General features: G+C 42.0%; 1 protein-coding gene across 1 annotated transcript in view; it reads right to left on the bottom strand.

Moving 5' to 3' along the window:
* The window catches only part of rem2 (RAS (RAD and GEM)-like GTP binding 2), a 28925-nt gene extending 7117 nt beyond the window's left edge, over window positions 1–21808 (bottom strand). The window contains exons 1-4 of the mRNA XM_056392298.1: window positions 21175–21808; window positions 17731–18067; window positions 15075–15148; window positions 3816–3993 (exon numbers count right to left, since the gene is read on the bottom strand). Coding sequence (XP_056248273.1) covers window positions 3816–3993; window positions 15075–15148; window positions 17731–18067; window positions 21175–21186 — 601 coding nt within the window. The 5' untranslated portion in view covers window positions 21187–21808. The remainder of the gene's footprint in view (window positions 1–3815; window positions 3994–15074; window positions 15149–17730; window positions 18068–21174) is intronic.
* Window positions 21809–22289: the final 481 nt, after the last annotated feature.

The following is a 22289-nucleotide window of genomic DNA, read 5'->3' as shown; positions in this document are numbered from 1 at the left end:
CTGTATGTGGCTTCTGACAGTTTCTGCAGATGACAAATGAGAGTTTAAAGTCTCTCACAAGCAGCAGCAGTGGTTTAGGGAGGCAATTTAGCTTTTTCTGAACAGACACAAAAAGGCAGCATTTGACAGAATGGGCAGTTCGCCGGGAATGTCTTTGAGAAAAGAGCTGCAGAGCAATCTCTTTCATACTGGCTGGGAAAGACATAAACACACTAATATCAAATATTTCAAGCTGAGGTTAACATCACTTAAATGACATATGGAAAAGCCAGTGCATTTGTGTAACACTTGCCACATAGCTTCCCTTTGTTAGGAAAAAAAAAAAAAATCCTCATTGTGAAGGTTTAAAAAGTCAATGTTTCTTTCAAGGACAGCAAAACCAGCCGCACTCTCTCTCTCTGTGCACATAATGCCTGACACACATCTCTTATTCTCCCATTCATACACACACCATTCTCATGCATTCACCCTCGCCTCTGTCACTCCTCCCTCCTCTCGTCTCTCTTATCACAGTCCTCGGTGTGAAACAGCCTCACTCACATCAAGCAGCAGAGAGAAGGAGAGGGATGTGGGGTTGGGCGTCTGGCTTGTTTGTGCCTTCGCTGCGTCTGTGTTCACACAGGCAGTTGCGCATGTATGGCGAGTACAAACATAATGATGGTAAGAGCAGCGTCCTGTGAGAGGGAGATAATTCAAACAGAGATGTGCTATCTGGGAAAAAAACAAAACACAACAAAAAACCCAGTGTCGGAGCCGAGGGACACGGAGAGATGGAACCTCTCCAGAGGATTAGATAGGAAAGGATAAGGTAATGTTTGCAAATGCAGAAAAATACGGGAGTCTTTATGTTCGACTTAATGATGTGAGACACTCACAAAGCCAATGCGTGCTGTGGGTAGACAGAAACTGCAGGGGTGACCATGAGAGTTCAAATGTATATATATATATATATATATATATATATATATATATATACACACCATGAATACAAATTCAAATCAGGGTCAAACTCTGCTGTCACTCTTCTCCTCCCTTGTCAACTACAGCCACTCTGCACCCACTTCCTGTTTGATACATGCTCCATGTAAATTCACTCATAAAGTCCAGTAAAATTACAACCTGCCGTGTCTGATCTCTGTTCAGTGGATTTTTTAAGCATCACTAAATGGATTCAGTTCAGCACTGTGTTTCTTCTTCAGTGAATTCGTTTTGCCAAGACCTTGCTTCAGTGTTGCATGCCAAAATGTAGAAAGTCTGTAAAGCTCGCTGCCCAACAGTGATATTTACCAGAGTAAAGCGAGCTCTCAGATCTACAGGATTTATTCATTCTGCAGTAGTTGCACCAAAGCAGCCCTGACACATATAAAAATATTCATCCCCTTGGACTTTTTCATGTTTTATTTTATTTTTTTATTAGATTAAATCACATTTGATGGAATTAGGATTTCTTGACAATGATCGACTGGAAAATACTTCTCAGTATCAAAGTGAAACCAAATCTCATACTCGTTTATCTAAATTAAATACAACATAGCTGCATTAAGCATTCATCCCTCAGTATTTAACTGGGGCAACTTTGGCAGCATTTATATCCTCGAGTCTACTGAATGTGGAAGTTTATATCCATTTGTACACCAGAAACTTGTTTACACCCATTTATTATTGTAATTATGTCATTTTTTTCATATATTTCATTCATAAAGAAAAGTCAAATTAACATTTCAACTTGACGACACGACTAGATGAAAAGTCAGGGGATCACCAAAGTGATTACAGTTCATCCTGTGGGGGGACATGAAAGTCGGCAATCTTCCCAACAGCTGTTGAGACATTTCACTCTGGCAGCCTGCTGGTGCTGGTGCTGCGCTAAAAGTCAGGGATCACCAAAGTCATTTAGATTCATCCTCTGGGAAACACAGTTTCATGGCAATCGATGCAGTATCTGTTGAAATATTTCGGTCTGGACCATGGCGTGGTGGACCAACTGACAAACTGACATTACATTAGGTCTCAAAATATCATCAACAAAAGTTTTATGCTTGGCTGAAGTGGGTAAAGTTGGTGCACTGATTAAAGCGAAATAGTGCATCAGAAACACTTACAGCTGAATTACAGCTCTACATTGTTTTTCGCTCTTTTTATTACGGCATCCCGTTGTGCTGTCTTCCACAGCGATGGTTTAATGGCAAAATCAGCGCCACCAGCTGTTTATCTTAACTCGTTTATCGTGACTCTTAAATTTTGCAGAACAAAGGTGGATGGAGATGAACATTAACTCGAAATTCGGTTAGACTCTGTGCTGTGTTTGGACAGAAACCTTGCTATTGTTATAGCTGTTGCCCCACTGAGTTAAAACTGGTGTTTGTTTTGTTTCATGGTGGGCAGTTATTTCCACATCACTGCAACAAATCAGAGTAAAAAAAATTAGTTTTGTCAATCAATGTTGACACTTTAGCTTTTGTTCGTTTAAGCCGCACACACAGTTTAAGAGGTGAAAACTTAAGTAATCAATTACTTTGTGTTTGATTTAGGTCTCATTGCATGGTTGTCTTTCTATTTCTATTCATTGCTGTCAAAAATCATAATTACACCCACTGAGATTCAATGTGGTAAAACAATAATAAAAAAAATCCAGGAGGGTAAATAGTTTTTATAGACTGTGTATATTTGCACCACTTTACAACAATAACAGATGAGAGAATTTCCTTCCCATAAGGAGTTTACCAACAGAGCATTTATCCTTGGATGTTGTAAACAGTAGAGGAAATTGATTTTGCTGATCAAAGATAGATCCCCCACGAGTCCTTCTAATGGAGACGATGTCGGCTTGGAGGAAGATTTATGGTAAAATACCAGGGGAGAGAGACAGATGAGCCAAAACAGAGAAGGACAGAAAATAAGGTAAATAGAAGATAGATAGATGAGTAATTGACCAAAACACGCTACCACTCCTCTCTGAGGGGGAGTGTGAGTACATGTGTGTGTGTGTGGGCCCATTAGCTATACATTTGCATTTTGAGGGGTTTTGTACTCTTATGCATTTTTCACCAACTGAAAAAGCATCAATATCTACTAGATTAAAAGAAATTTTCCATTTGAGAATTTGCATTTGGGGAACTGCCTGAGCGGCAACAACAGAGTGCATTTCAAATCTTTCTTTTGTGCTTCTTTCCGTCCATCATTCACCTAACAGCCTGGTGTTTGCTCACCGTTGCTTAAGTCTGGGCGAAACCATAAGCCCCGCTTCCCCTTAGTTACTGTTGCTATGTCTGTCAGGCTTTCAGTTCTCACACGGCACATACGCTATGGAGTTTATAAAGATAACGGCTGCAGCTTTACCACCACGAAGTCTTAGTAATTTTGAAACAACGTGCTGATATCAGTCAACACGTCGCAGCAGCTGTTGATTTTGTCAGCTGAAATGACAACTGCCTTTGGTGGATTTTATTGGCTGTAGCTAGCTAGCTAATTAAGCTAACATCTTAATAAGTTGGTTGAAGAAACTCGAGGAACAACGCAGTTAAAGGGATTTAAAGTAGCGCCATAGTAATATCAGCGGGACAGAGAGGTGTGAATGTTTTAAGGCAGCAACTACAGCTTGCTGGAAGTTGGAAGAAAATACTTTAGAAGAGAGGTATGGAGAGTTTTATGGATACATACTTATTTACTTGATACGTCCACACCTTGGGGAAAATGAATGTGCTATTGTGAATTTTTTCTACCTTGTCCTAGGAAGTAATATTGGGAAAAATCTAAAGTTAACCTGCTGTGCCTACTTACAGTTGCTAAGACCAGTGACCCCTCCTTCTACCTACCGTCTGAGCTGATTTCACGGGAGCGGACCAGGTCGCTCTTGTTGCCCACCAGGATGATTGGTGTGTGTGGCTGGGACTCCCTGAGGAGGAGGCGGAGCTGGGCGGTGCGGTGGAAACTTCGCCTGTCAGTCACTGAGAAGACCAGGATACACACATCGCACTGTAAAGTGGACAGGTCCTGGGGATACAAACACACACATACACACACATTTATTAATAAACCAACACGTTGGCGGAGCAGATTAGTGCGGCACACAGGAGAGATCCAGTGACAGTTGACTAGGTGGGGAATGTCAGGTAGCTACAACACATTACACTAAAGCCTTGTGTGGCATTGAGCAACATTTTTAAAACTCTGTGTCCTTCCTCAAGTCCCTGTTTTGTTCTTCTAGCCACTGAAAGGACATCAGTGCCGATGCCAGGCAGGCGGCACTTAAGTTTTTATCACTGTCCCATGAGAGGACGCAGAGGCTTTGCTGAACTTGATTGTATGCATGTCACGCTTCACTTTGAATCTCCCTGACCCTTTTAACAGTGACCACCAACATCCCATCGGGGCTTCCTGTCACAGAGGCTCAATTAGCCCGAGTGGCTCTAGCAGAAACAGCGGCTTGAAACTGCCTGAGACCATCTTTGTCCTCTCTGGCTCTCACTCTGATTCTGCCATGCTATGTTTACATTGCACTAAAGGTGGTTCGTGGATCATGGCAAGGTTCTTCTAGCTGTACCTGAGTATTAATGAGGTTACATTATCCCTATATTGAGGAGGGACTGAGCCGAAACTTGACAAAACATTATCTGGAAGCCAATTGAAGCGATTATATTAAGAAAGCATCAGTGGCCAGTCCCAAAATTATACTATTTTATCATCTTCTATCAGTCAAAGGTCTGGTAATTTGGTGAGTGATATAAGAGGCAGAGACTCTGACATATGGTCCAGGGTTTAGTGAAATAAAGTCTATGTGGTTGTGAACTGCAGACTAAAATACAATCCAGTTTTGGATGCAAGTCTGAAGCCTGTGGTCATGTGGATTAGATATGCACAGATGTGTCACACTCTATTGAAGCTCTTTGTTTGATATCTTTTCTTTGTTTGGAATATGGTCAAAGAACATCTGTGGTTCCTACTTTATTCCCATTAAAACTGCATGTCGTTGTCTAAGTTGTAAACTAACTAGAGAACTTTCATATTCTAAAACACCAAATACAGAGCAAGTACTTTAAAGCTGCACTGATCAATTTACAAGGGGAGGGATATGTATAATTTGAAAGGGGTTATAATTATATCCCACCGAGAATTATAATGCTAATTTGCTGTCACTTGTAGTTCTGCAGAGCATCTTAGCTCATTGTTTCCGTTTTAAGGCACGCAGACTCTGCATTATCAACTTAATGTTCATCACTAGTAAAAAAAAGAAATCACAGCTAAACCCACTGTTCACTAACTGTCCCTCACCCGACAGACAAGTTAACAACTAGCTGGTGAACACAGTGCAGCATTTCTCGCTAAAGAGACAGATTTTTTCCACAGTAGTTACTGTAGTGAGATTAGAGTGAATATTGGACTAACATTTACCAAATTATCAGAAATTCAACTTCTAATAAATGTTTGTTGCTCCCTGCCTGTTGGCAGCTGCTAAGACAAAAATGCTCACATGTTAGCCAGAAATACTTCAAGGTGATAGCTTATTCCACTGGGAAAAAAAAGATATATATATATCTATATATATATATATATATATATATAGATATATCCTAAGATATGAACCACGGCCCACAGAAATATTTTTCCGCTGTCTCACAATGTCATGTCTGTATCTGTTTGATCCAGAGCTTCGGTGCTTCTTCAGAACTAGTCTTCCACCTTCCCCCCAAAATTTTCCACACTTTACCTAATCCACCATGACAGTTTTGATGTTTTTTAAAGCCTTGGCATTTACGCTGCACTTGAAGTTCTTAAGTTCTGTGGATTTGGCAACGCTACCCCAGGCTAGCACAAGTCTGTGGGGCTGAAAGGGTTAAAACAAAAGACATTTTATCTAAAGTTGGACGGGCACAATCAATACAAACAATTTTTCTCCCAAAGACAGAAACCTGAGACCAGACAGTGTAAAGCCAGTCAAAGTCATGTTCTCTCAGTGACATAGAGAGCCAGTACAGAATACAGGGTAATACAGGGTTTTCTTGTAGTGAAGTACAGACTGTGACTGTAGTCTTCAAATGAAATCCAAAGTGTTACCACTGTGTCAACAATATATTTCTGTTCACTGTTCATAGGGCAATACTGTATAATAAAGTTTATATTCCAGGCTCAGAGCCTTTTCCCTTTGATTTAACTGTAGACAGGCTCCGAGGGAATTGGTAAAATTTTATTAGAGGGCTGGTTTAAGCTTTAATCTATAACTTTCAATTGTGTTATTTCCAAAAATTGCATAATTCTGACCTATAGAATAGCAAACACCATCAAGTTGTATTTCAACTGAAAATAGGACTCGGAAGCCATAAACAGTGGTGACTGGATCAATACATAAACATGTTATTCCTCCAGATAACCCATTCTGCCTGCTAGCCGTGGACTGCATATTCCCTGTGTATGAGTGAGTGTGTGGTTGCCCTTGCCCTACATCCACAGCCCTGGAGGTAAATTCCTGCCCTCCAGAGAGTTTCAGACGCCTGAAAAATTCACACTGTCTCAAGCGGCCAAGTAGTATCGGATCAGACCCCGGAGCCGGGGAAGCATGGGAAGTGCCTTGGCACTGTCTGTTTGATGGAGCGCAGGAAAAGACAAAGAGAAGAGAAACAAACAGGGGAGGGAGCCGCTGGCGTGGAAGGCGACTCCACCACCTGTCACAGTCTGATTGAGGGATGAGGAGGAAGAATGGAAACAGCGACGCACTGGGAGATAAACAAAGAGAGGGGAATGTAATCTTTGCGAGCGAAGGAGTACGAACACAGTGGACATCGATTAGTTTGATGGAGCGTTCCAGGAGGAAAACTGTGACAGAGTAAATACGCTTCTCTCTATCAAACTGAGGCAGAGCAGCTCGGGACGGTGCCAACTCCCTCACTCTCGCTTTCTCTTTCTTTCTCTCGATTAAGAAGCTCCTCTGTTCACAGAGAGCACGCCATCTGTCAATACCTACTCCTCCCATACACACACACACACACACACACACACACACACACACACTCACACACATTCACATGGACTAACACACAGACACAACAGCCAGGCCCACATACAGTAATAAACAAAGGCTGATATAATAATTAAACCATCTTAATGACAGAGAACTCATCTGGCTGATCGAGCTATTTTCTCTGTAATACGGTTGTGCCGTCAGGTTTTACTTGATTGCAACAGAACTGGGCCAAAAGAATGCGGACACATGTTATGTCTAAATACTTAACTGTGTATTTGGTGTGGGGCTGTTTTTCATGGCTTGATCCAGGCCCCTTAGTTCAATCTCAAAGACCCTGAATGCCTATTTTCACTATCAGTTTTTTTACTATGAGCAGTGGGATCCCACATCAATGCAAATTTTTCTGCCAAATTCCAGACTGTTTTGATTATTTATATAATCATAACAGACGAGAGATGTGGTGCTTTGCTGTGCTCTCCTCTCTGATTTGACGAAGGTGATGTCACATACAGTATTTTCATACAGCAGTCAGGACTGAGCTATATTTGAATCCAAATGTGATGACAGTTGTAGCCTGATTTGCATATGTTGCCAGCTCTGTAAATCAAATCTGATCAAACCACACACACACACAGTCATGGCGAATCAGATTTTTTTTGAGTGTTAAACTAATAATAAGTGTCAGCGTCCTGCAATTACCATTCGTAGCTGTCGAGGCAGCTGTTGCCTCTGCTCAGCAAAAGTTACAGTCTCACTTTGATGCTAGAGCATACATGGATGTTTTTAGGCAGCGGTGCGCTTCCAGCTTTGTGGCAATAATTTGCTTTGAGTTTTGTTGTGGGTGAACCTGACTGATCAGCACAGAGCACAGACCTCAACCTCATCCAGCACCTCTGCAATGAATTACAACACTTTCTGGATGCCATACTGTGTTATGGCAAAAAACAACATCAACAACAACAATAAAACATCACTGCCCAATCTTAGATTATATATCAACATATTAATGCTCAGTGTTTTGGAGTTAGATGTTCACCAATCACATGTTGCTGTAAGAATTCAGAAGGTATGGAAACAGATTTTCTAAATACTGAGGCTGCGATCCTCATACTCAGACGGTTACGTTGCTAGTACACAACAGCAATAATCACATCTGATTGGTATGCAAAGTCACACTGACAATGCTGGCTCTAAATTAACATTATGAATAAATAATAGATTTTTTTTTGGGGGGGGGATTGATGCTGTAGGGTACAATCTTGGATTTCTCTGCCAAATGTCTCATGTTGTTGCCCATCATTTATAAGTGTGTATCACTGTCTATCTTACTTATAGCTTCTGTTTCATGTAACTTATCCTCCAGGGCAGAATTTGAATTTGAGGCCATGACCATAAAAATAAGCATTTGTTGTTTAAAAAAAAAAAAAAAAAAAAAAGGATCCCACATCAAAGATGCTGAGCAGCATTTTACACCAGAAAAATAGGTCTGACTCTTCTTGCCACTCTTCCTCATTCTTCTCACTGTATTTGAGTACAACTAGAGCAATAGCTCAGGTCTTCATATACCATGATAAATGTTGTTTTCAAAAATACAAAGCTCGCAATACAGTCAGACAAGTCTATCTGCTCTATCTTTAAAAAGGGGTCACAGGCCAGGCTTTCTAAGAATTAATTTTTGCGGCCACTCCCTGTTTCTGGCGCAGCTGTAGATAAGAAAACACATCCAATAAAACATGATAGAAAGCACTGTATCCAGCCTTGTTTTATCAATGCAACATAAAGACATGACATTTCTTTTTGAAAAGGAGTCGACCCAACGTCCACCGAGAGGCTGCAGCTGACTTTCTCAAAGCTCTCGGTGGAGTTGTGGTTGCAAAACAGCCTTTAATACCTCGCTAGACTGGAGTGAACTTGAATTTTCATATGTTTCACGTACACACATGCACACACATACATTAACACGCACTCAAAAACACACTCAAACACAAACTTGCTCAAGCCCGCACTGCATCAGCAGCCATTAACCGTGAGGACAATGAATCACTTATCAGACATCATTTGCATAACATGCAAGCACTCAAACTATTATTCCTTCCAGTTGTGAAAAAAGGCAGAAAACGCATCATATGGCCCCTTTTTTTGTGTGTGATTATGTGTGTGTGTGTAAGTGCATACATTCCTCATTACACAACATGCTCCCCCCTGCCTGGAACACAGACTATTGAAATCTATTGGCTCCCAAGTTGTTTGTTGGACAACATACATGAGCAAAGCAGCTTACAGCCTTTACATGCAAGCAAAAGGTCAAAAACATCCCCACCTGCTCGCACAAATATCCAGTGTCCAGAGTGCGCACACATGCTCGGATAAATACATAGACACTCATGCTACCATTTGGCTTTATCAAAAGTAAACACGCACTGCACACATCTGCCTTTTTGGCTTGTGCTCTGTGTGTTTGACTGTCTGTCGGAGCAAAATGAAAGAGCAGGCAGATCAATAAAGATGTAGTGATGATGAATGAGGGGAATGGCAGAAAGACAGGAAAAATGAAGGAAGGGAAGGGAGGACCAGGGGGAAGGAGACAGAAAAGCACCTTGCTCCATGGCTAAGTCAAAATCTGATAATAGGATGACGAAGCTTAGTGCAGATAGTATGCTGAGTTAGTTTGTTTGCTCTTTTTTTTTTTTTTTTTCTCTCGCTTCGTTTCTGTGGCACAGAGACAACGCTTCCCTAAGGAAACATATTACTGAGGCCATCTGGCCTGCACAGGCTAGGCCATACACACATACATGAGCACTGCGTGAGCAATGACCACCAATGACTACATCATTCCCAAATGCAGCTGACATCACAGCACAGACATAGTGCACCATGCAGACTATTCACACATGAGCAAAACCCACCTCACGCACTCACACATAGGAGGGTGTGGTGAGTATCCCTGCGTGACCCAGATTCAAGATTTATTATGACAGCATGTAGAGCCTCCACCCTGCTGAAGTGTCCATCAGCAAATCCCTGATTCCTTACTGGTTTCAGGGATGCTGTTCTGTTGTTGACCTCTGACCTCCCTGTAGAGTGGGGGGGGGGGGGGTAAGAGGATTTCCCCCGAGGATGCATTGAATTATTGCCTCGTGGGTTAAAGCATTTTGTGACCTTAGATTAAAGAGGTTCTTCCTGATTTCTGTCCAAACTGAGTTATTCATGTGGCACTACTGTACTAAATTATTAACATTTTGTGTAGATTCATTAATGGCCTTATAATAAAAAATAAAAAAAAAGGGTTCTACAAGGTTTCAGCTGTCAATCAGTGCTTGTACACAGGAGGACCAATCAGCTTTTGCCTCTTTACCTGTTGCCTTGCTGCTTTGTGAATGGGAGTAAAGGATATGAATGAATCATGACATTTTGTGCAATCAGAAGAATCAATATGTATGATTAGATTGAAGCCATTGTGATTGACACCGACAACTACCACACCGGACAACTTTCTTACGCAGCTTATACTACTAATAATTACACTAGTGTTTAGAATTAATCTCATGACACTGATGAATGACACTAACTCTGCTACAAATCACAGCTTGGTTGAGAAAAAAAGATTCATCATATTGTTTGAACTTGATGAAAAGATCATTTTTACCACTAGCTTCCATTCTAAACATCTAGCTCACTATTTCCACAGCCCATGTTATTTATGACTAAGAATAAATGTCACAACACTGAGACGAACACTGACACTGTTAAATGACACTAAAGCAAATGACAGCTAAGCTCCGAGTCATTTCTGGCTGGACCACAACAGTGGGGCCGGCCCTATAAATGCAAATGTCCGTGACTGACTGAGTGACTGACTGACTGACTGTGATAGAGTTGAGTGAGTGATGGACTTACACCATGGGTCAGCCCAAAGCAGCGTGACTGTAATATGGTTACACCATTGGGTGCCGGTCGGTCTGGTCGAGTGTTTCAGTTTCCTCATTGGTCGTTGCTCTTTAAAAATGATTTAGTGCGAACAAGCTGTTCCCAACCTAGCCAGCTTTTCAGAGCGCTTTACCGGTCTTTTTTTCAGAAAAAGCACCTTGCAACAAATCAAGTGACTATTTGGACAAAACTTAACAATATTCAGTAGAAGACGGTCACAAATATTGCCCCTCTAACACAAGGTCGGGTGTTCCCCGCAGACACACCTCTGTTGCAGCTGACGTGAATGAGCTTCTAACCTTCTCTCTGAGTGATCATTTTAAAAGTAAACAGAGCTGAAATCACAGCACAGCTGTTGTCTTTAACTCATGTATTTGGTGACGACATTGTGGATTTTATCAGTGCAGAGCAGCAGCTTGGAAATGGCTCGGCAGTGACAGCTGGTTAACGTGTAGTCACTATTTCAAACTTGTTCCATTGTTTGACAACAGAAATAGAAAAACATGTAAATGAGACCAACTTTACTGGAAATTTGACTGTATTAAAATACTGTGTATGTGAGCACAGGAAGTAGGGGATCACAGATAAAGGGCTGAAACCAGCTGTTACTAGGCAGAATGCAGACAGCCTACGACACGGTCCTGCCATATAGGCTACTAGTTTTTGACCTGCTCTTGTTTACACTGTTTGAACTTGAGGAAAAAGTAGATTGTTTGCAGCTGGCTTCAAGTCATTCAAAACTACTACAACTGCTTATACAAAATAACTAAAACAGTTTTCTAGCTGGCTAGCTAGCTGAATTAGCATCAGATCATGTTGAAGTCATTTGATGCTAACTCTAGCTTTGTAGCTGGCTAGCTAGTTGACAGAGTTAGCATCAGATCCTATTTATAGTCATCTGATGCTAACTATACCTTGCTTTTAACTGGGTTTGTGTCCGTCTATAATTTGTGTACTACAGAACACAGTGATAATAGTGACTACACAGTTTGTTCTGCCACATACATGTAAGTAGAATCAAATGTGGACGTAGAAAAGTCACCGGAAGAGCTAAAAAGAAGAGCAACAGACAGAGGGACAGTAGTCAACAGAAAGAATGTCGAAAGTGGAGAGCAAACATTAGCAGATGTTATAAAGAAACATTTTAAAAAACATTTTCATATCATGTCAAAATTTAAAACATGCTGAAATGTTGTCTGTGCCAAAATATCTTATATTATGACTCTTTTGTCTGTAAGACTAAGCAATGTTTTGTTTTCAAGAAAATGAATGATCTCTGTTAGTTCCCAGTATTAGAAGGTTCTGTCTGCAATCCACCTGATCTTCAGAACTCCTTCTAAACCAGTCACAGGATTCTGATAGTTCATGTTTATCCCTTAAATACAATGCAGCAGCTGAGATTTCAAATAAGCTTTTCTTTTATTTGATTCTGGTTCACACAGAGTTTTCTACACAGATAAATTGAGTGGTGACTCCCGGCGGAGACTAAAACAAACAAAACAGTTAAAGCATTATAGCTTATGTGGATTAGGGGCAAGAAATGAGATGATGTGTAAATAGTGCAGAACGACTCTTGCGAGGCAGAAGTACAGCAAAACAGGAAAGAGAAAAATGTCCAGGGAGGAACTCCCTGAACGCAAGCCCAGGATCAGTCTGTTCTCCAAGAACAATGTTATTTTACCTCCTATTCAAGCAAAAGAATGTGGTCAAGCAGTAATTAGCTTCTTCCAAATTGCATCCTGGACCTTTTCTCTAATTCGCTTTAGCAAAATAAATGATCCATCCCTCAGTGGCAACAGAAAATTCTCAGCGGTGCATGCTGATAAATACACACATATACTGTGCATCGCCGGCCTACATTTACCCCGGCCTCAGGCTGCACCTTTTGGTTGTTTTAAATAAATATTTTAATTTTAAGCTATAAAATAATAATGTAAACTTAGACTGACTCGGCAACGAATAAATTCAGACATGCATGAATGCACAGACACTGAGACAGACAAACACACTTCAGAGAGGAGAGTTGGAAGGTCCCTCTGGTCTTTACTGACCCCCAGTCTCACACACAACCCAAATGACCGTTTGAGAGATACATTACACAACCAATGTCAGACTAAAGGCGAAGGACAGCATGGGCCAGTTAGGTCAAGGCCAAGTGTGCCAGTGTTTCTATTTTGAGCTCATGGATGACTTATTTAAACCATCCAATCCCGTGACGTCAACAACACAGCAACATCCCAGCGTCTGGCAGAGCAGACTCTCCAGCCTTGTCTGTGTGTGTGTGTGTGTGTGTGTGTGTGTGTGTGTGTATGCTGTAGTTTTTTTACACGTTTGACCATACGACATGCTGCATGTGCATGCACACACACACACACACACACACACACACACACACACACACACACCTGTCTGTCAGCATAGTCTTTAAGGGTTTCTGCCCTCACACTGAGCTCTATACCTGCAGTTTGTTGCACCACTCCCTGCAATGCAGTTGGGGAAAATTATAGCTCTATCTAGACCTTCATGTGTCAATCAGCTGTGAGTCAAGCCAACCAAGCACTTGAAGGAACAATTGCTGAGTGTGAATGAAACAGTTTTTCATCTTGTTTTGAAGGGAGTGATGAGGCGCCGATCAGTGCTGGCCAGAGAGCGGATGAAGCCCCACAGCGTCGGATGCTGACTGTTCTAGCATGATCTTATGCGTGAGTGAGTGATTAAGTCAGCTCCGTATGTGCATACGTGAGTGTGTGTGTGTCTGTCTGTGTGTGTTGCTATGGTAACTTGGGTGTAGGTTAGGATGCCCCACGGAGAACACTTGCAGCTTGCTCCAAGGCCAGAAGCTCTGCCTCTTGGGACTGGGAGTGCTGGCAGTTAATGCTGTGCCAGTTGAAAGCCATGAGATGTGTTAGGCAGCTGAACAACATCCGACTGAACACCTGACTGTGTATGTAAGAGACTGTGCGCTTAGAATGTATTAGTGTGTGAGTATATCTCTTCCATTTACGGGCATTACCACAACAAAAAAAAAAAGCAGTTAAACATGAGCATGAATTGGCAGATGATTTGGGACGCTGTCCAGTCCTCTCTGCCTTCCCCCACTGCTGACGGCCCTGGAGTTATTCCAAGCTTCCCACTGGCCTGCGTCTGTTGCTTCAGCCTTAATGGCCTGCCTTGTATTAACACGCACAGAATAACAAATGTAATTAACTCTCAGCGAGATTTAACCATGGCAGAAAAGGGCCAGTGGAGAGAGAGGCGAGCAAGTGCTGCGCAAAAAAAAAAAAAAAAAAAGGCAACAGAGAGTGAATTCATCGAGGAGATTTTGAGATGATGACAGCTGCAGGAAGAAAGGGCAACAAAACTGGGAGTGAGAAAGGGAGGATAACGCTTGCAGAAATGGTGAGGAAGTGAAGAAATGAGTTAGCTTCCAGTGGACTTCCCCAGAGCTAAATGTAGCTGTGTGTGAATAATTTAACCTCAAGGGGAGAGTCCCCGAAGGGTGAGAGTGGACATCTGGAATAGGATGCATCTGGGGTCATCCACACTACACACTAATTACAGTGCTGTACCGTTTCATCATCATTATTAATGGGCATTAATGACTGCGTGCTTTTTCATTTGGCATAATGTCCTGAACAACACAAGGAGCTTTTTGACAAGCTGTCACTGCTCTCTGCCGCTGCTTTCTGCAGCTAAAGGTTTTTCCTGCTCAAAAACCATCGCCTCCGGGTTGTATTAACTCATTCACACTGTGCGGCTCTGAAGAGAAGGTTGATGATGCATAGCCGCAGCAATTTTAGCCCTCAACAGAATTTTTTCTTGTTTGCCGTAGATTTGAATTGAAACAGTGAAGGTTAACAAAAGAGTCATTTCCATTTTTCCGAATGAGAGAACTTCAAAAAGCTTAAGTACAGTGAGCACAGCTGCTCCGGCAGGCTTCCCTGTGCAGTGTAGCACACAGACTCACACACACACACACACACACACACGTGAAAGTATGAACACACTCTCTTTACTCTCGAATACACACAAATTATTCGCCCATCACAGAAATCTTTTTTCATTTGTAAAGGCGAGGGATATCAAAACCAGGCTCACGGAGAAAGAGGTCACAGAGCATGAAAGGAAAGGGAGACAGTCTAAACTGAACGAGACAGACTGAGAGTGAAGCTGACAGTCAGCGACTCACCTGTTTCCAGTTGTCGAAAACTATGACTTTGCTGTCCTCGTCGTCAACTGTCACTGTGCACTCATAGCCCTCACCTGCAAGACAATACCCAGGTCACACACAGTGTAATATAAACCACCACAGCATACATCAGCATGTATCACACTCTTAATAAATACTGGAGGGGTAATATGTCGTAGCAAAATATTTAGTGAAAATGTGACAGTATACATTGTGGAGCATAGATCTGTCATAATAGTGCCTTAAGTAAAATCTCAGTGATCTCAAATACTGCCTGAAAATGTTGACAAGTTAATCTGGGTCTTAAACGACGTCCTTGAGCTACTGCAGAAACCTTCAATCAATTTTGTGAAGATGTTTAAAGTTGTTTTTTTTAAGCCAACTGACATATTTGAAAAATGGTACTGCAACCAATTTCTGACACTTATCCAAACATTTTGACATTTAAACTCTAATTTAAAGCACGAGGCTGGTGATATTCTTTATTTTTGTTACTGTCAACAAAGCCCACTATAAAATCCCAACATTAACAATGTTTTAGCCTATTTCAATACTTGCTAACTTTCCTGCCAACATTATTGCTCTCAGCTCCAAATCCATTTGTTCCCACTGAAGATGTAAATCTTTAGAAAGTGGCCACAGATAAATATTTTTAACATTCAAAGAGGTTCTGCGATTTCCCAAAACACATGGGCACTGTGGTTTTTAGCAGATGTTACTCAAGATGGATTAAATAGTGTATTTGTTTGGGGTGATTTCCAGCGGTGGATTAATACACATTTGGTGCAATATCAGGTTTTTACGGCATCCCGGTAGAACTGTGGCTTGCTAATGTATTTTTTAATAGTTTTTGGACAACAATGGAGCTCTGTGACACAGAGGAAGAGGCTTTGACTACACAGCCAGTTCTTATTAGGAAAATTCGTCCAGCTGTGTTGTGGTCTTTTCATGTGATTTGCTGGCAATAATAAATATATATATAGCATACCACCAGACTTGTCCTTTAAAGACATTTGCTTCTGCTAGAGGTATTTTTTGTCATGTTGACGAACCCTGTCTTGAGCATTAAACCAACCCATGAGCTGACTGTTTTCACCCCTAGAAAATAGACTACCTATAATTGCATGGCAGCTTTTTTAAAATACACCTTTCCCCCAAATTACTTGAAAAAGCCTGAAGAAACCCACTATGATGAATGACGTGTCTATTTTAAGGTACAAGCAAACAAAATCTCCTGTTGTTAATCCTGCACTGTCTTTTACCAGTAATTACTTGGTGAAGACACGTATTGATTGGTGAGTATTTATTCCACTCAGCCAGCTGATATGAGGCCAGAGCATCTGTTCAAAACTATCAAAAACGTGTTAGTTAAACAGGTGATGAATTGTGTTTCTTTTTTGGTTTTTTTACACTTTGTGATTTCAACATTTAGCCCGTTATTCCCATGCATAGTAAGAACACCATCATTGAAACATGTACAAGCTACATGGATCAAAGTGCTTTTTCTGTGCATTTATGATGCATGAATCCAAGTGTAGTACATGTACAGTAATGAATACTGTATGATATGAGTCAGGGGCAAGCCAGCTGTCTGCGTGAGGGAGAGGAGTTGCCTCTTAGTGACACTGACTTATCGATCGGCTGGCTGGATGGTTGAGGACCAGAGCTGATTATCCCCAGTGTTGCTTTAAGCTGTGTGACAGACCAGAGGGAGGGGGGGGGTATGTGGAGTGGATCAAGGCCTGTTTTAACAGCATTAAAGGGAAATATACACAAAGAGAAAAATGTGGTGATTTCCTTTTTTTCTTTTTGCAGAGAGCTCAATCAGAAGATCAATACCACTCACACATCTGTCTGTTAAGTATGAAGCTAGCAGCTGGTTAGCTAAGCTTAGCATAGAAGCTGGAAACAGGGGGAAACAAGATAATCCGACTAACAATTGATGCCACTCTTATACATGTGAGCTAAATATGTAGCAAAAGTCAGCAGGTGGTTAGCTTAGCATAAAGACTGGAAACAAGAAGAAACTGCTGGCCTAGCTCTGGGACCGTTTGCCAAGAAATCTGGTACGTAATCCGCTGTAAATGTTTACATTTACTTTGGTTTTTATATGTATCAAACTGCCAAGATACAGTGTGTTAAGGTTTTTACCTTTGGACAGAGCTAGGCTACTGTTTCCTCCTGTTTCCAGTCTTTAGCTGTGTCCCAACTCAGGGGCTGTCCATGAAGGTGTGGCCCTTCATGGACGCTGTAGACCGTGAAGGCTGAACCGAAATGAGACGCTCAGGTCTACGAAGGATTTTTGCTGTGCGTCACCAGCTGGTGGATGTGTGCCGCCCTTGAATTGGGACACAGCTTTTATGCTAAGCTAAACTAACAGGTTGCTAGCTTTAGCTACATATATAGCATAGAGATATATGAGTGGTATCAATCTTCTCATCTCTCAACTCTGGGCAGGAAAGCAAATAAGTGTGTTTTGAATTTTAAGGCAGAATCAGGAAAAACACTTCATGAGCATTGATCTTCCAAGAATTGTGACCAGATTAACTCCACACTAAATTTATCTGAAGCTGGACCTTGAGATTGATTAAAAAGGGTATTTCAGTCCTACCACTGATGCACACAAAAACACACTCCACCCTGTCTAGGCCATTACCACATGCTTGTGTCTCAGAGTCTATAGAGAGGGATCTGTCCGACTGCCCAGCCAGAGATAAGGCCAGCGATGATTTGCCCACGCCATTCTGTCCAAGAAGCACTATTCTCAAAGCCCCGCCATGGCTGTGGTAAGCCGCCTGGGCGACTGCCGACTGACTGAAGGACTCATCCCGAGGCACCGCTGTGTCACTAATAGGCAACGTGGCAGGTTCTTCCAAGCCCGGGATCCAATCGCAGTCCTCAGATACGGCCTCTTCCCTCCGCAGCTGGTGTTTGACAGGCAGGGGTGTGCTCCCTCGCCGGAGTGGGGGTGCCGTGGTGAGAAACATACTGTACTACAATGAAAAAAAGACAGATGTGTGAGTGTACAATGGAGCCACCGGGGAGCACACGTACAGCATTGTTGCTTGCCGTACTTTAAAATAGTCCAAATGTCCAAAACAGGCTGCAGATCTACCTGTAACACTGTCTGTTCTGGTAAATGTTATCACTGGAGAATGGGGGGAAGGGTGTTTCCGCTGTGTGTGCCTATGTATGTAAAGAGGAGGGAGGTGATAACAATGGAGGTGAGACAGATAAGTGGCAGTGTGAGAGAAAGATGATGATGAAGACGCAGAGTGTGTCAAAGGGAAACCTGCGAGAGGAGGGGGGGTGGGGGGCGGGAGGGGTGGTGAGATGAGGGAGACACAGGACAGAAGGAGCTGCTGAAAGGATGGCAGAAGATAAGAGGATGCTAAAAGACAGCAGGTAGATATGGACACACAGAGAGAGAGAGGAGAAGACAAGAGAAAGAGAGGAGGAGGTGAGTGTGTGTGTGTGTGTGTGTGTGTGTGTGTGTGTGTGTGTGTGTGTGTGTGTGTGTGTGTGTGTGTGTGTGTGTGTGTGTGTGTGTGTGTGTGTGTGTGTGTGTGTGTGTGTGTGTGTGTGTGTGTGTAGAGAAAGGAACACAAGGGAGGGACAGGAAAGCAGGCTGCAGCTGTGTGTAATAAGGGCATAAGAGCGGTTAGATGGCTGTATACTGTACGGTGTGTACTGCATGAGTGCAGCACGAGTTCACAAACAAATAGGTCACAAACATTAAGTCTTGATCTCCGTCCCTAGTTATTAAAAAAAAAAAAAAAAAGTAAAGCTGTAAAGGAGGTTGTCAGCGGTTTTCTCCAGAACAATAATGTGGCTGAGAAAAGTGTGTGTGTGTTTGTGTTTGTGGGGGTAACTGTGCGCATGCATGTGCATAACAGTGCGTGTGTTTGCAGCCGTAGCAGGTCAACCATAGACGACCCTCATCAATATTAATACACCAATTAATCTAGCTCAAGTGACACCCCAAGGCGTCTGCAGCCCACTGTCTGCCTGGACAAGCTAAGTACAGTCTTGGCGCTTAATTAAAGGGGATTGACACAATAACAGGAACATATTAGAGTACAATACAATCCAATTAAGCACCACCACAGAAAGTCTCACAAATTACAACGAGCTGAATCAATGCCTCACTGACACAGTGTCAACAAAACCTGAGGATTAGAAGTTTCCCAAAGTTCACTGCAGGGCTGTTGTATTGGATTGCACTCGATTGTTAAATTGTACAGGTGTACCTCATAAACTTTTTTCTCATGCAGGATGGTTTTGGCTTGTTTTCATAACAACCTTTAAATACTGTAATGAGATTACCAATGCTGCGTTGACACCGTTAAATACTGTAATATATATGGAGCAGAAGAATAGTACGCTTTAAGCACAGTACATTATAGGATAGTACAGTAGAGTCCAGTATAACGTGCAGTTTATATGATCACCGGCCCTTCAGGCGCAAATCCATCACCAGCCCTGGCGAACGGATGCCTACTACTAGTATTGAGCACCAAATAGTATTGTATAGCATAGTATAATATAGTATAGTTCAGTATAGTGTTATATAATCTGATGTTCTGTATAGTGTAGTTCAGTATGGTATAATACTGTATAGTGTAATCCAGTGTTGTACAATATTTTGTAGTGTAATGTGACTAACTGTAATATAGTATAGTCTATTGTTGTATAGTGTAGTGTTGTGTAATGTAATTTTGTATAATATAATGAAATGAAGTACAGTATAGTATATACATAGTGTAGTAAAGTAAGTTTGTGTAATATATTATAGTATAGTTAAATGTAATGTACAGTATATTGCAACATGTGGTTATGTAATGTGATGAACTATAAGGTTGTACAGTGTAGTATATTTTAGTGTAGTAGAGTATTATATAGTATTGTATCATGTAGTGTAATGAAGTACAATGAAGTATCTATAGTATAGTATATATAGTATGACACGGTATGGTATACTATATTATAGTATAGTATAGTTTTGTCTAGTATAGTAGGACAATATGCTCTAGCACAGTATCACAATTATTTTTCATGCAGTTGAGGTGTGGCTGCTTGTGACACAGTAAGGCCTATGTATACACACGCGCGCACACACACACACACACACACACACACACACACACACACACACACACACACACACACATATATATATATCATCCACACTGGTTCACTCAGGTAGCTCAATTAGGTTAATTGAACGAGTTAATGAATTAAGCATGGCCTTTATTGTGATCGTGTGTGCTCAGGGGAGCTTCACATGCAGAGACAGGAGACTGACCGCGGGCTGAGCCAGTATGTCAGGGGTTAATCTCTTTCTCTCGCCAGGCTGTCGAGAAACTAGGGCAAACAACAGTGCACGATACAAAATTAATACTACAGGCAATGTTTTCATTCTTCCCTCTGTGCAGCCCAATTACACCGACTACTGCTGCTTATTTACCAGCCGTAGTTGAATCTAGTGTACTTTAGATTATTCCACTGTGAGGCTCATTATACTTCAACCGCGAGTATACGTGTATGAAATAGGCTAATCCACGAGGAACATAATATGTTTCAGAGAGAGAGAGAGAGAGAGAGAGAGAGAGAGAGAAAGAGAGACAGAGAGAGAGAGAGAGAGAGAAAGAGAAACAGCTTGATGGATTTACCACCTTTAAGAACTGTAACCCTGGCTAAGCTTTTACAAAAATACTGCACAAACATCACGGAACCATCCCGCATCACTGAAAAACCACTATATGAAGCGTAAAAATACAGGTATATGAAGTTTACTATAAAGTCACTGAGGAGCACGGACACACAGGAAGTCCCTGTGCTAATATTCAACAATCATCTCCTGAGAGTAAAGATGAATTCACTGAATTCCCTCACACACAGGTAGTGTGACCTGGAGAAAACCAAAGTGTACGATGAAAACAACGATTAGATCTCGTGCTATCCCCTCAGATACACATTAGAGGGTGTGTGTGTGTGTGTGTGTGTGTGTGTGTGTATGTGTGTGTGTGTAGTCCAGGCTATTGTGAGGGAGCGCACGAGGTGGGTTCAAGAGGAGGGTGGAAAATATGCGTCGCCTTACCTGGTCAGCCATGGTTATCAATAAGTCTTCTCTTTATGGAACAAGTGCTGTAGTTGCAACCGCCTGTGCCGCCCGGTTCAAGTCATCTGTGTTTGACTGCAGACCCGGCATCACATTCACAACGGCGGTAACAGACGGCGCACAAAAGAGACGCACCACATTTCATCTAACATGATGTTATTCTTCCCACTCCGGCGCGTAAAATCACCCTCTGCTGACTTGAAAGAAGAGGTGCGGCGCATGGAAAATTGTTAAAAAAAAAAAAAAAAAAAAAGAAGAAGAAAAGAAGAGGTTGCCCAGTAGTAGTAGTAGGGCGGAGGGAGGATGAGGAGGTTACACCTGCGTCTCCGTTTGGAATAAGAGGCGACTTCTTATAGGAAGAAGAGGGAGGAGAGCCATCAGCACAATAACACATCCCCTCCTGTCCTTTCGCTGTCCCAACGGCCAGAAGCGACTGTGTCCCCCTCCCCACCTCCACTTAATACCTGCATCTCTCTCTCTCTCTCTCTCTCTCTCTCTCTCTCTCCTGCAAAGTGTGTATTGAGGGGCGCGTCCTTGAGTGATGGTGATGGGGGTGATGAAGTGCCCCCTCGTTTCCTTCCTGCGGTATAAATATCAGCCCAAATGAACGGGTTCCTTCACATATGACCCTTTGTGAAACACCGGGTCTGGGCTTCTCCCGGTGTTTTTCATTCAAGGTTTAACGGTAAACAATCAGTTTTTGTCGCTGTGAGGTGAAGCCACCGCCAGAGGGAGCCAAAGGGACGCCGCATGGAGAAGGCGCTAACAAGGAACGCTTGTACAGAGGAATGAGGCTTTACTGTGTCTGATGTTATTCTGTTGAACCAAGACCACCATCGAACAAAGAAATGTTTTCACCATTCCTTTTGATGAATAGAAGAATTCATAAACTTTTACATTAGTTTTCATAAGGATTTAAAGGGACACTCCACTGAATTTATACATGAAGAGTAGTTGTGATGGGGAGCAGTATCCAGAAGTTAGCATCACCTCGACAAAAAGCTAATGGGATTTTTACATTATTTTTCGGATTACTGCAGAAAACAATCTGTGTGACAAACAGTTTATGATGTCTACACGTTTTCAGTTCAGTA

Source organism: Seriola aureovittata, chromosome 12 (genome assembly GCF_021018895.1).
Source record: "Seriola aureovittata isolate HTS-2021-v1 ecotype China chromosome 12, ASM2101889v1, whole genome shotgun sequence".
Taxonomy (NCBI): domain Eukaryota; kingdom Metazoa; phylum Chordata; class Actinopteri; order Carangiformes; family Carangidae; genus Seriola; species Seriola aureovittata.
This window is presented reverse-complemented; position numbering and strand designations above follow the sequence as displayed.